A 13,832-nucleotide genomic window follows, 5' to 3' on the forward strand; every position below is an offset into this window, starting at 1 on the left:
TTTTGAAGCTTAGTACCAACAAGAAAATCAAACACGGCAAAATAAAGCAGTAGTTTAATATTCACTGTTTGGTATTTTCCATTTAGAAAATTTCATCTCCCCCAGTAAACAGAATTACATTTGAGTGGCAGTGTTTGTGGCTGTAGCGAAGTAATCATTACACATAAAAAATACAATTGCAATTTGCTACTGTTTTAATCTTTATAAAGAATATATTTTTAAATGATCTGGTACAGGGTAGGGAAGATAGATATAAACATATCTTAAAGACTGTTTGAGCCTGTCTTTATACCCAAATAGAGCAGCCTTCCACAGTCCATTTCCCTCCAGAAGAAACAACTTGGAGGAATTTACTTGAGTGACAAACATATTCTTAACTCCTTCCCCTGAAACCTTTGGCTTTTAGTTTTGCCATGGTGTACATTCTTATTTGGTTTGTCTTTTTTCTTTTCTATATTCCCTTAAATGAATCTCTTTTTTGATCATTTTTATTTTTGCTTTGTTGCTATCCAACCCTTGCTTTGAAGTCGTTATAGCTCCTCTCCCCACGTTCCTTCACATGTAATATTATGAGATTTCCTCTTAATCCATACCTGACCTCCAGCCAACCTTTTCTTATCTAGCTCTTGACAACCCCTTCCTGTACGTCGTCAGAACAAGTGAATAATTGTTGCTTAGGATTTGAGTAGTTGAGAAAGGAACAGAAGCCTCCTCTCTATGGATTCACGTTACTATACTGAGAAATATGGAGACTCGGAGTGCTAATTTCAGGAGTGCTGACTTCAGTTGACACCAATTGTAAAAGGCTGTTAATGACTATATCCCTGGCTTTTGAGGTCTCCAGGTTCTTCTCTCTAGAGACTTGAATACTAATTTGGTCCACACTTGTCATGATGAGTTCAGATGCCAGAATCTGGGTAGGAGAACTGTCATGAAGCACAGTGTCCATAATGTACTGCTTGTATAACTCCACCACCTTCTGCTCCAGGTATTCGTTCAGCACTGCATTCGAAATAGGCTTCTGCATTTGCAGGCTGCTTTTCTCTTTGATGCTGGTTATTCTCCAGTAGGATGAATACCGCTGGATAGGTTTGGGTGGGAAGTCGCTGGGCTGAGTGGAAATGGAATCCTCCATGGACAAAGGAATCTCCGACGATTTCAGCAAAGGGCCGTGTTCAAAACTGCTCTCAGAGGGAAAGTCTGTTGTCACTGAATTCATGGCCATCACTTGGCCCCCTGCAATATGTAAGTCATTGTAATTCTTGCAGATACTCTTGCAGGAAGGTGGAACCAAGTAGGTCTCTCTGCTGGGGTCTCTGTATAGTTCACCTGCGGCCAAGTTTGGGCTTTCAAACACGGGATTGGGGTTTGTCTGCAACACTGTGATTCTCGGATTTCTACTGCGTTGGCTGTCTCTTGAATGCACTGAAGAAATAAACTTGCCTGAGGATTTGCATCTCACGTAGAGACTCCGGACTTGTGTTTCATCCACGGAGGAATAGGAAAGAGTAGCAGCAGCTGTGGCTTCTGTCTTCTCTTCCTTTTCCTCAGCCACCTGCTCGTTATAAGATGTACAACTCCGCTGGATGTCGCTCCGGTAAGCAAGTCCACTGAGATACCCTTCTGACAGCATTCTGGAAAGAGACTTAGTAACAGTGGGGGAAAAGAAGACTGGAGTTTTATAAATTGGCAGTTGTTCTATCCGAAAAAGTAATAAGAAATAAGAAATATTTCTTATTTATATTTCTTAATTATATAAATTGGCAGTTGTTCTATCCGAAAAAGTAATAAGAAATAAGAAATAAGAAAGACAAGAAATAAGTTCACTTCATTCATTCCCCAAGCTAGTACTCATTCTGTGCCTGCTGTGCGCCAGGGCCATAGCATGTGTTGGAGGTATAAAGATGAAATGGGCACACTTCCACCCTTCCAGAAGTTTCTCATTAACAACCTGGGGCGAAGGAGGAGAAATGACAGGGTATGTTTCAGAGAAGGTGACATTTCAGCTAAACTGAAGGCTAAGAGTTCCATCCCTAGGCACAGAGTTATAAGAGAATGTGGTGACATGGCCTCGTTGGCATATATAAGACACTGAGCATAAGCAGAAAGGACTGGGGAAATAGGTTGGAATTGGATCCTGAAGGGCCTTGGGAGTCGGGCAAGGGCATTTGCCTTCTGCCCCGAAGGAAATGGAGAGTGATTGAGAAGCTGCAAACTGGGGAAGCAGCATAACTAGTGGTTTATGAAAAAATGAGGAAATTTGTGGCAGATTCTACTGAAAATAAAAGCTATATCTTACTTATCGTCGTACTTTATCCCTGGGAGCTAGCACAGTTGTCTGCATTTAGGAGGGAATCAAAAGATACTTAACTTGAATTAAATAATTAACAGCAGCGGCATGGCATGAAATTAATTCACCATCAACCCGTCATGAAGGACCATGAAGCCTCGTCTACCTTTGCTGCCCAGGATGGCTTTCTTGCTCTATCCCTCCCAGTTTTTACGATACGTCCTGGAAATGTCCCTGTGTCCGACTGACGTTTTTACCTCTACCCTAGTCACCAAGGAGCTTTCCTGACTGTGAGCTTTTCCTCCACCTGTGCCACCCCTCCACCTTCAGCAGCTGTCACTGGATTCTGGGGTGGCTAGAATAGGCTAGAAGCCAGCAGCTGCATTTTCTAAAAAAGGAACGTGCTGGTACTCCTGGCAATGGAGCAGCAGACGAAAGCAAAGAGAACTGGTCCTCTTTGGCCCCGAGGGCTGGGCTTCGAAAACAGACCGGTGGACTTGAGCCTGAAATTGACAAGTGAAATTAGAAGAGGATTATTTTAATCCTAGGGATCCTCTTTTTAAAAGAATTTTAGCCTCTCTTTTATAGTCATGTAGTTATTTCCCAAGTGAACTTTTTCATTGTATAAAGTTAATATTATTAATGCAGTATAATTAGTATAATTGTTTCTATTGTATAAGGGTAATATTTTCAGTGTTTATTTCTTTCGGGGGAACTATTCCAAGATATATTGAGCAAATTTATCAATTATTTAAATGTTTACTCCATTCCAGGCACTGTCACGTACTATGAAGATACAAAGTTAAAGGTCTTCAACTAATCCGTGAAGTAATTTTCGTATGCTGGACACACTTACAAGGGTAAGAAAATGTTCTTTCCTGGAAAAGCTTTTTCAGTGCGGTTCTGCTCTCAACAAACCGAACATCTAGGCGAAAAGGCAGATCTTCTATGCGTGAGGAAATAGTTAACAGAGCAAGAAAGTTTATCATAAAGGCTTTACTAGTGACACCGTTACTTCACGACCCTCCCTCTCTGCCCCACCCCGGCTGCCAGTAGGGCCCTCCACCTTCAAGACCTCAGAATGTCATTTTGGAAAACCAGAGCAAAAACACACCTCTCAGCTTTTGAGTTGCTAAATAGGCTTCAGAACCTCTTGGCAGAAAGCATAGTTGTAGCGAAATGGCTTTTGAGATACCATAACCGAGGTTTTAAACTTCGGAATCCAGAACCCTAAATGACTTAGGGCATAATATTGACATATCAACAGTAGACTCAATGGATGGAATCCCCACGGAGGGAGAGAATACCGCTCCAGATAGATCTGGGGAGCCCGGAGTAGAAGAGGCCTGTGCCCTACCTCCCACATAGAACCTGAGGAAGCACGAAGTCTCTCTTCTCTCCTGCCCAGCATGGAATGCCTGGGCGGACAGGCCTGAGCCTGCCCCGTGAAGTCTGCTCACGTACCAGCATGCTGCCCAGAGCCTGCAAACCTGGAGAAGACCTCAACTGCAGATGGGAAGATTGCAGACATGATGTCTATAGACTGTTAGCCAGGGGCCAGGAGAGTGACAAGTCACCGTGAGTGCCAATGGGACTACATGATGACAGCCAGAAATGCCGACCCCACACACCACACACACATCCCCGGCTGACCCTACGGCTTTATGGAAGCAAGCTGGAACTTAGAGGCAAACCCAAGCTGGAGGGACCCCTGAAGTGGCTGAGGAGAGTGTGATTAACAGTGATTACTCAGAATGTGAGCTCAAAAGCAAGATCACACTGAGGTAGAGAAAAGCAAAGATTTCTAGGAAAAATAACAGATTAGGCATATATCTGTATTTTTTCTTCCCCCAAACTTCACTAAAACAACATTAAATGATTTTTTTAAATATAATACACAAGAAAAAGGAGAACAAGAGAAGAGACTAGAGCAATTACATTTTAGAAGCTGGAAAGCCGTAGGCTGGGGTGAATGACTTCAAGAAGCAAATGAAAAATCTCAAAGCAGTGCAGTCCAGCAGAACTTCCTGGGATGCTAGAATGACCTATATATGTGCTGTCCAAAATATTAATAGCCACATGTGGCTATTAAGCACTTGAAATGTGGCTAATGAAACAATGTCATTAATTAACGAATTAACTTTATTTAATTTAAATTATTAAAAAATACCACACAGCTAAGATACTGGACAGCACAGACTTAGGAGACAGCGAAGGTGATAATGCAGAATCACTCTTGAGAATCACCCTTGTCCCCATTCAGTCGTTATCCCAAATCGCCTACTGTTTATCATATTTCTTTTCATATTAAACAATCAGCCATAGTGGATTCTTCTCTCACTTTATGTGGCTGATGTTTATGGCCCCTCCAGGTAATCTCCACTCCTTCACCACAGTAAAGGAAGCCGGTCCAGGATTTTGTTTTGAGTATTGAATGAGCCCTTTGCCCCGTTTGCCGTGGACTGAGAGCTTTGTTGGTACCTTAATTCTGGTAGAACAAGAGACCTACCATTCTGATGTGTGGAGCCCAAGGCAGACCAGTACAGTGGTAGGTCCCATGATGGAAAAGCAGAAAATATGTCCTAATATCTAGGGATAGATACCCCCCTGCCTAAAGGAAAAGATTCCTACGAACGAGGAGTGGGCGATAAGGTCAGGGAGGTAAGTTGAGACATGCAAGGCTGTGGACATTCAGTTTACCCTGAAGGCAGTACAAAGCTCTGGAAGGTAACCAAACTTATTCAAGGCATGGTGTGATCTGTCAGTAAAGGGCAAGAGGAATTTCAGCAGGATTGGAGTCAAGGACCCGAGTTAGGAGGCTGCTGGATTCGTGCCCACCTGAGGTGATTGGGAAAGGAACCAGGAGGAAAGTAGCAGAAAAGGAAGAGAAGGGATGAACTTGAGAGACCATAACCGAAATGGGGAGGCCAGAAGGAGCCGGGAAGAGAGCTGATGGGCTTAGTTTAGCTCCTCTTGAGTCTGACATGAGTGCAGGTGTCTAAGTGTGCATTGGAGATTCAGGCAGGGAGCTCGTTACAGTCAACAGTGAAATCATCTCCCAAGTGTGGGCTGTAGGATTTTCTGTTTGGGGGCTTGAGAAGCTTGTGAGCGTAATAATTTCTGTGGGGAACCTGCCTTGAACAGTACAAGGAGGAATGAGCCACAAGAGCTGCAGTGTCGATAGCTCTGTAGAGACTACAAAGGCTTCAAATGTGAACAGGTCACATTTAAAAAATCTACATGCAAAGGTAGAATTTAGTTGTTATTCAGACTCATTAAGGCAAAAAAAAATTCTTGAACTGGTAGTCAAGGACTAGAATTCTAGTTCTGACCTTGCCACTAGCTGTGGTTTTAGTCTAGTTAATGGCAGGTCTGTAACAGGGCTAGCATTTAGTACTAGCTACAACCCAGACACTAAGTGCTTTTTGTGTACTGAATCAGTGGATCCCCACAAAAACTCAAAGATGTAGGTACTATTATTATGCTCATTTTATATATGTCAAAATTAAGTAATCTGTCCAAAGCCAGCAGGCATTCAAATGCTGTCAGTCAGAAAACGGAGCCCACTGGAATTCCCTGGTAGTCCAGTGGTTAGGACTCCACGCCCCCATTGCAGGGGGCCCGGGTTCGATCCCTGGTCGGGGATCCCTGCAGGCCATGCACGTGGCCAAAAGAAAAAAAAAAGAAGGAAATAAAAGAAAACAGCCCATGCTCGCATGTCATTTAACCTCTCAGAGACTCAACTTCTTATCTGTAAATGGAGAACGTGGGATTAAATTAAAGAGTCCCCTCAAACTTTAATATTGCATGGGGTTTTGACTATGTTAAGAGAAGAGAACAAGTGAGGTGAGCATTACTCAGAATCAAAATCAGTTTCTAAAAGCTAGCAGCAGAGGGCAGCAGAGAGCGTGCTAAAGCAGCTTTTGAAAGATTTTTCTCAAGCAATGGAGAGAGTAATAATGTGTGAAACACACACATTATACATATGTTAACTCATTTGATCTTTATGAAAACCATTTAATGTACCACTAGAATAAAAATAGTACCAGAGGGCTTCCCTAGTGGCGCAGTGGTTAAGAAGCCACCTGCCAGTGCAGGGGACACGGGTTCGAGCCCTGGTCCGTGAAGATCCCACATGCGGCGGAGCAAGTAAGCCCATGCGCCACAACTACCGAGCCTGCTCTCTACAGCCCGTGAGCCACGACTACAGAAGCCCATGCGCCTAGAGCCCGTACTCCGCAACAAGAGAAGCCACCGCAATGAGAAGCCCGCACACCGCAACGAAGAGTAGCCCCCGCTCACCGCAACCTAGAGAAAGCCCATGCGCAGCAACAAAGACCCAACCAGCCAAAAACAAATAAAATAATTTTAAAAACTAGTACTACATATCATGACATCTTAAAATTTTAAAATAGAGAAAGTTATTTGGGTTTGTTTTGATTAATTGTTGGCATTTTTCTTAATAAATTTCATTGATTATAAAATTCTTAGAAGACCTCACTCTTCAAAGGTATTATGAAAGATATACTTTAAACAAATGTTAACATATTTGACTTAATTTTATCTGAGACAATAAAACTTAAGCCAATGGATTACTTCAATTGTTCAAAGGTATTTTATTGCTTGAATTTTTATTTCTCATCATAGAGAAGATAGAGATATATCTGGAATTCTCCATGACTGATTAACTGTGAAGGAAAAGACTCTCAAGGACATTTGCAGATGAGATGTTCTAGGCAGATTTAGCCTCCGTTAATCATTATCAGACAGGGGAATACCAAAATTAACCTGATGTGTAAATTCACAACTTAGAAATATGTGCTGAAGTCCAGCACGTTGTTAAATCATTTACTTGGATTTCATAAAACTGATGTTATAACTCTGTACATAGAAATACTTTTTCTTTCTAAATAAATATTTTTAATAAAATACCACAGCAAATAAACCACTGAAGTAGAACTCCCATAGGATATTTTTAATTTTTGTAGTCCTTTATCATTTTCATGGGACTTTTTGAAGAAATGGCTTAACAAGACAAGTCCTTAAAACAGCACAAAAGTATGAAGTGCAAATATTTTAAAGAGTAACATCACTTAACAGTACTCAACAGTGGAAGCCATACCTTTAGACTTAGAAAAAAATGCTCTTGGCCATAAGGTTAAGTTTGGACTCTATTTTCTAACTTTGAGAGGCTATTATTCCCAAATGTTGTTTGTCTTTCTGATAAAAGGGTAATAAGGCAGAAGAGCTTGTTCTGTTTTGGATTCTTCCCCCATCTCTCTTTTCAAATGAGTGAAGAAATAAGCGGCTCTCATTTAAAAAAAAAAAAAAAAAGGGAAGAAAGGAAAAACAATCTGTGGCTGCCCCAAACCGGGGCCTCGGATACAAGATCTGAGCCTTTGGGGTCACATCACTGGCCTGTAGAGGCTCAGAACCCTGCCAAGGTCAGGTGTGCATCTCTGGGGAGGAGGAGGTGAGAGGCGCGAGGAGCCGCCACGCCATCGAGAGTCTCTGCTGATTGTCCATGTGAGGGCCGCTCAGTTGATGGAACTGACCAAGAGCAACAAGATCCCCAAAACTGTCCATTGCAGGACCCTACAAATAAGTGAAAAGGCTAGAGGACACCTCCAGGAAGTACTTGACTAACCAGTCCCTTCTGAGTCATAATCCCAAGGGGCAAGGATGATCCAACAGCTTTCCAGAGGTGCTTGAAAAAAAGCTTTGGTTCCGTTCAGCTGGTCATTCCTGGCAGAGCCCCTCTAAGTGTGTAGACTTCATGGCCAGCTGACAGTCACCACTGGAGTTGTGTTGTGTCAGTAGTCTGGGAGAAAACCAGTAGTTGACGAGGCTGGAGACTACCAATATAGACATACTTTTAATTTACACTGAAACAACACAAGCATGGATTCAAAGAGAAAAACTAAAGAGGGAAAAAATTTATAAGAGGGGATGTTTGGAAAAACCTAACTTAGGGATCAGCAAACTTTCTCTATAAATGGCCAAATATTTAATATTTTAGGTTTCTATCACAACTACTGAACTCTGCCATCATAGCAGGAAAGCAGCCACAGACAATATGTAAACAAATGGGTGTGGCTGTGTTCCAATAAAACTTTATTTACAAAAAAACTTTATTTACAAAAACAGGCAAAGGGCCGGTTTGACCTATAGGCTATGGCTTGCCTATCCTTGACCTAAGTCAAAAAGCAGATGCAGTAATTGAGATAGGGCACAATAATAAAAACAATTGTGTTGGGTGCTTTCCAGACATTACCCCTAATCTTCCAACAACAGTGCATAGTTAGATATTATCATAATCCGGGTTTTCCAAATGAGAAAACTGAGATTAAGATAGGACAAATGACCTTCCCAAGGTCACAAAGCAAATAAGTAGTGGAGGGAAGATTCAAGTCAATTTACTAACCCCAAAGTGTGTGATCTGTTCTTAAACATATCACACCTACTGCCTAGTTGAGAGCAGTTAATATCACACAATCACGACAAGCAATTAGTCCTTCCAGGAAAAGGGTACCCGCCCTGACTCCATTTTAATAACAACCCTTGCCCAATAAAGGAAGGAAGGTGCAGTGAAGTACAGAAAGAAAAGCTCCAAGAAGACAGCCAGTGCCCACCCCACAGGGCTACACACATGTCCCAACTGTGTATCAATGTTCATATGTCTTTGAGATATACAAATAATTTATCCTCTGCTCTTTTAATCTGACCGTATGAACAGTTTCCTTAACCATTCCCACAGCTATAGCCTGGCGTCATCTTGCCCTTCATTTTTCAACCGCAGAGTGATTTAGTATTACAGATGCCCTGTTTAAATATCAGCAGCTCCCCATTACCTCCAGGATAAAGTCCACACACGTTAGGCCCTCATGATACCTGGTTTTTTTTTTTTTTTGGTCCAAATTATTTTATTTATTTATTTAAGTTTACATCTTTTTTGGAGTGTAATTGCTTTACAATGGTGTGTATGTTTCTGCTTTATAACAAAGTGAATCAGTTATGCGTATACATATGTTCCCATATCTCTTCCCTCTTGTGTCTCCCTCCCTCTTGTCTGCCTTCTTCATCTTACCTCTGCCTGTTCCCACAAGACCCAGGATGCCAGCCATGCTGAACTCCTCCCTGTTCTCCCAAATCCCATGCCCATCCCAGGCATTTGTCCCTTTCTTCTATCCTGAGAGCCCTGGTTCCTTATCCATCCCCCATTCCACCACAACCCTTCAAGTCTCATATCTCAACCTTTCAGAGCCCCTGGCCATCCATTCAGAATCCTGGTCCCTAAATTAGAAATGCTAAATTCTTCTCTCCCCTACCCCAATATATTTATCAGGATTGCATAGAACCTTAGCAAATTCCAGTTGCTACCGTAAACAGTGAAGTAAATCATTGGGACAGTCCTTTGAATGAAGGTGTAACTGGCAATAGCGAAAGAAAAGCAGAAGAATGAGGATTGGCAGGAAGGGCGGTGGGGGGGCTGGTGTGCGTTGGGGGGTGATAAGGTGGCAAAACAGATCCTATCTCTGGAAAGACAGTTCTCAGGCATGCAAACCAAGACTTCTGCGAAGCTGGTTGAGACAGTGCAGAGAAGGCCTCTACCGTGGCACAAAAAATGGAGACAGTGGGATGGGGCTGCCTCAGAGCATCATGGGATGTAACCTCACATAAATAAGGACAGGAAAACGTTATCTGCTGTTTCATAGACAATCTATAGCCTAGCTAGTTGGGGTGCAGCTTGGTTCCCACCTGTCAGCATGCCTGCTCATATAGATCTGCCTTTTAACAGAAAATAGTACATCTACAGACACATCTCACGTTAGCAAATAATTTCTCATAGTAGACATTGAGGTTTTTCTTGCTTTTTTACTGTGTGCAATCACTGCATATGCCTGCAGGAATGTTTCCTCAGGCCAGATTTGGAGAAGCCAAATTACTAGATCACATCTATTGCAAATTGCCTTTCAAGTAGCTTGGGCCAATTTATTTTCTCACCACCAATGTCTGAGATTAACTGTTTCCACTGATATTCTTCAACACGCTATTTGTTTTTCATTTTCCAATCAGATGAGCACATTTATTTTTGCCTCAAATTTGAGGGTGAAGAAAACTGTCTTGTTAAGATTATATGTAGGTGAATTTGAGGCAAAAATTTGCCTCAAATTTGAGGGTGAAGATTATATGTAGGTGATATACCAGAAATGTTATTTTTAATACCGCCCCATCCTCAAAATACTCCGTTTCATCTCTTCATCTCTTTATTTCCCCTATAATCTAAATTCTAGATCCTTTAATTCCAATCTATGATTTTTAAAGATCTTCTTGATTTGGGGGACTTGCAAATAAACCACTGAAGGGTTATCATTGAAAAACTTGAATATTACTTTGCTCATAATCTAGTTATGATACTGTAACCAAATCCATATTACATTGGGTTTTTCTTTTCTTTTGGCGAACAATACAAGAACTTTACCCAAAACAAAGGGTTTCTTTAGGAAGGATCTCGCTATATGAAAAAGCATCTGCATTTTCCTGACCCTTACCTTTGAAAGTCCGTGTTCTTTAGAAATGAAAATAACCATTCACTTAATCATATACCTTGGATTATATCCCTATTATTTCATATTTTGTGGTATTTGTTGATAGATGCTCTAAAGTATCACTTACTTTGTATTTCAGTTCCTGTTACAAAACATGTAATTTGGGATTATCGATTCTTCTGTCAAATATGAAGTGATTCTTACTTAATGAGTTAACTCCTGAAAGTCTAATTTGATGACTAATATGATATAATCGTAAGTTAAAAGGCCTCCGTTTTCCATATTAACATCAACAAGTAAATAATTTTCTGTTCAATTCTACTTAGATCCTTATGACTAAAGGTAGCAGCTACTTTCAAGGGCTTTATCTGGATATGAATTTCCTTATTTCAGAAAATGTAAATTTTGGTGCAGACATATTAGTAAATTATTTTTATCATAGTTTGGATTTTTCTTCATATTCTGTCTTTATGTCTTACAAACAGAAAAATTAAAGCTTATGATCACTTTTTTGAAATACTTTTAAAGTATTTTGACATAAAATGAGAGGACTAAAAAACTAAGAAAAATGATCATGATAGAGTTGATTGATGTTAAATTTCCTTGGTGGTATAATTCTTAATCATTGTTAATTATGTTGTTAATTATGGCTATCACCATTAACATTTACTTAATTGTGGGCATATCAGACAAACGCAATGCAAGATACTTGATTGGATCCTAAATTTAAAAAATAAAAACTCTCTAAAGGACATATAGATAATTGGAGAAATTTGAATATGGGTCATATATTAGATAATAGTATTGTATTAATGTTAAATTTCCTTAGCATTATAATCACGTAGAAGACTGCTCTTTTTCTTCGGAGATACAGGGTCAAGAATTTGAAGGTGATGTATCCTAAAGTCAACAATATGCTTTCAAACAGTTCAGGGTAAAAAAAAGAAAACACCTGTGTGTATGTGTGTTTACATACACATACAGAGAGAGAGACATAGCAAGAGAAAAGAAATAAATGTGGCAAAATGCTACAACTGATTAATCTACATAGTAAAAACGTGTGTGCATTGTACGGATACTCTTCTTTCCATTTTTATATAGGTTTGAAACTTTGCAAAACAAAAATTGGAGGGAAAGTAACTATAGTTAGCTAATGAAGGCAAATTTACATTCTGTCATGTTTATGAAGAGTTCAGAGGGACAATATCTTATATATCTAAGATAATCATTAGGTCTGTGTTTGGAAATGTTTCAGTAACTTGAAATAACTGTTGAAAACATCACTTTGCTCTGAGATAATAAAATTAGTGCATGTTTGTATATCCCCCCAAATTACCATTATAATATGAAGGTTTTACACAAATTTCAAATACTCTGCACTCCTCCAAGAAGCTTCTCAAATTCAGAAACACGATCTTCTTACACTGACCTATGCAAGAAATGGTCTACAAATATCAATATGAATATTCTGGCCAAACCAGGTTTATATTTAAGTACAAATAGATGTGCACACACAAAGAAAAGAATGGTTGAGCAGGTCTAAAAATAATTCAAACAAAAGCCCACCTGTGCGTGTACTGTCTTTAGTACCAACAGGGAGACTTTCCCCAAATCACCCAGATGGCAATTAGAAAAGCATCATCACTGTAGATCACATTTACTTTGAGTATGTCCTGCCACAGTGAAAAACACTTATCACAAGCTCGCCCAATGAATAATTGAGAGTTAAATCCCATTGGAATATATTGTGATTGTATTCATCTCTAAAACTACATCACTGTGACCAAATTTGAGTGGTGCTGTCCCTGCAAAATTCTGCCTAGGTTTTTAGGCCTTCTTTAAAAAACGCAGATGCTAAACCTGTGTAGCAGTTAGTGAACGGGGACTGAATAAATTACACAACAAATATTTGATCAGACCAGTCAAAATTTTTCGGTAAAAAGAAAAATTGTTAGAAATGTCCAAAGTGTGAACATGAGGTAAGAGAAGGGGAGTGTTGGACTGCATTTCTCTTTATTGTCTAACTCCATTGAATGCTTGTTTACATGCCCACTCACCTCTGATCTGGTAAATGAGAAAAGCATTTTAGATGGTCATGAGATTGGATCTGAGTTCTGATGATAAAGGACGAAGAAAGGGTAGGAAGAGAAATGACAGAAAAAGTTCACAGCCATAGGGTCTCTTGCCTCCTTTGCTTACCTTCACTAACCAGTCTGTGCCTTTGGTCCTGCAGAAACACCACGATTGACCATATAGAGATGAACAGGCCAGCCAGTGCTTTTGCCAGAAATGTTCGCAAGCCTTTGGTGAGTCTACTTCACTGATAAGACCAAGAAACTAAGCTGCTCGTTGCGCTTGCCATTCTTTTTATAACTGATCCTATGGAAAAAGTTGTTTTTGCTCAAGTCTGACTTGTGCTCAAGAAGTGTGGGAAGTCCCAAGAAAGGGGGAGGCAATAACTGACAAACCCACATCGAGCCGCAGAATGGTGTTTCTTCCCCTTTTTCGAAAAATGAAACCTATCTATGAAAGTGCCTCTGGTTAAAATAGTTTATTGCTATACATTATGTAAGAACCCTGTCGACATAAATTTATTCCTCTAACAAGAAATTCTCTAGAACCCCTCTCCCCAAAGAGAGCCAAGTCAGAGATGATTTAGCAAATTCCCTGTTTCATCATTAACCTATAATGTTTAAGAAGTATTATTTCTCAGTTGTACTCATAATTTTTAAAAATGCTAATGAAAACAGTTTTCTCTCTCAAATTAACCAAGGTAAAAACAATTCAATAGTACTCTGAGTGGGCAAGGTTGTGGGGAAGCAGGCACTCTGATACACTATTGGTGAGATTATGAACATTTTCAAAAGGTAATTTTCCAGTGTCTGTTAAAGTTTTTTTTCCCCAAAGTTTAAATATTCATACCCTTTGACCCAGCAGTACCATTTCTAAAATTTATCCATGGGATATATACTTGCACCTGTACACGAAGACAT

The 13,832-nt window shown here is 40.1% G+C and overlaps 1 protein-coding gene across 1 annotated transcript; it reads right to left on the bottom strand.

Annotated features, from left to right (window-relative positions):
- Window positions 1–454: 454 nt before the first annotated feature.
- TASL (TLR adaptor interacting with endolysosomal SLC15A4) lies at window positions 455–13,201 on the bottom strand. The gene is made up of 2 exons (XM_065901304.1): window positions 13,039–13,201; window positions 455–1,634 (listed from the first exon to the last, which is right to left on the bottom strand). Exon 2 carries the CDS (start codon window positions 1,631–1,633, stop codon window positions 716–718), a length of 918 nt encoding a protein of 305 aa, XP_065757376.1. The 5' UTR covers window position 1,634; window positions 13,039–13,201; the 3' UTR covers window positions 455–715.
- Window positions 13,202–13,832: the final 631 nt, after the last annotated feature.

This window comes from Phocoena phocoena, chromosome X (assembly GCF_963924675.1).
Source record: "Phocoena phocoena chromosome X, mPhoPho1.1, whole genome shotgun sequence".
In the NCBI taxonomy this organism is placed as follows: Eukaryota; Metazoa; Chordata; class Mammalia; order Artiodactyla; family Phocoenidae; genus Phocoena; species Phocoena phocoena.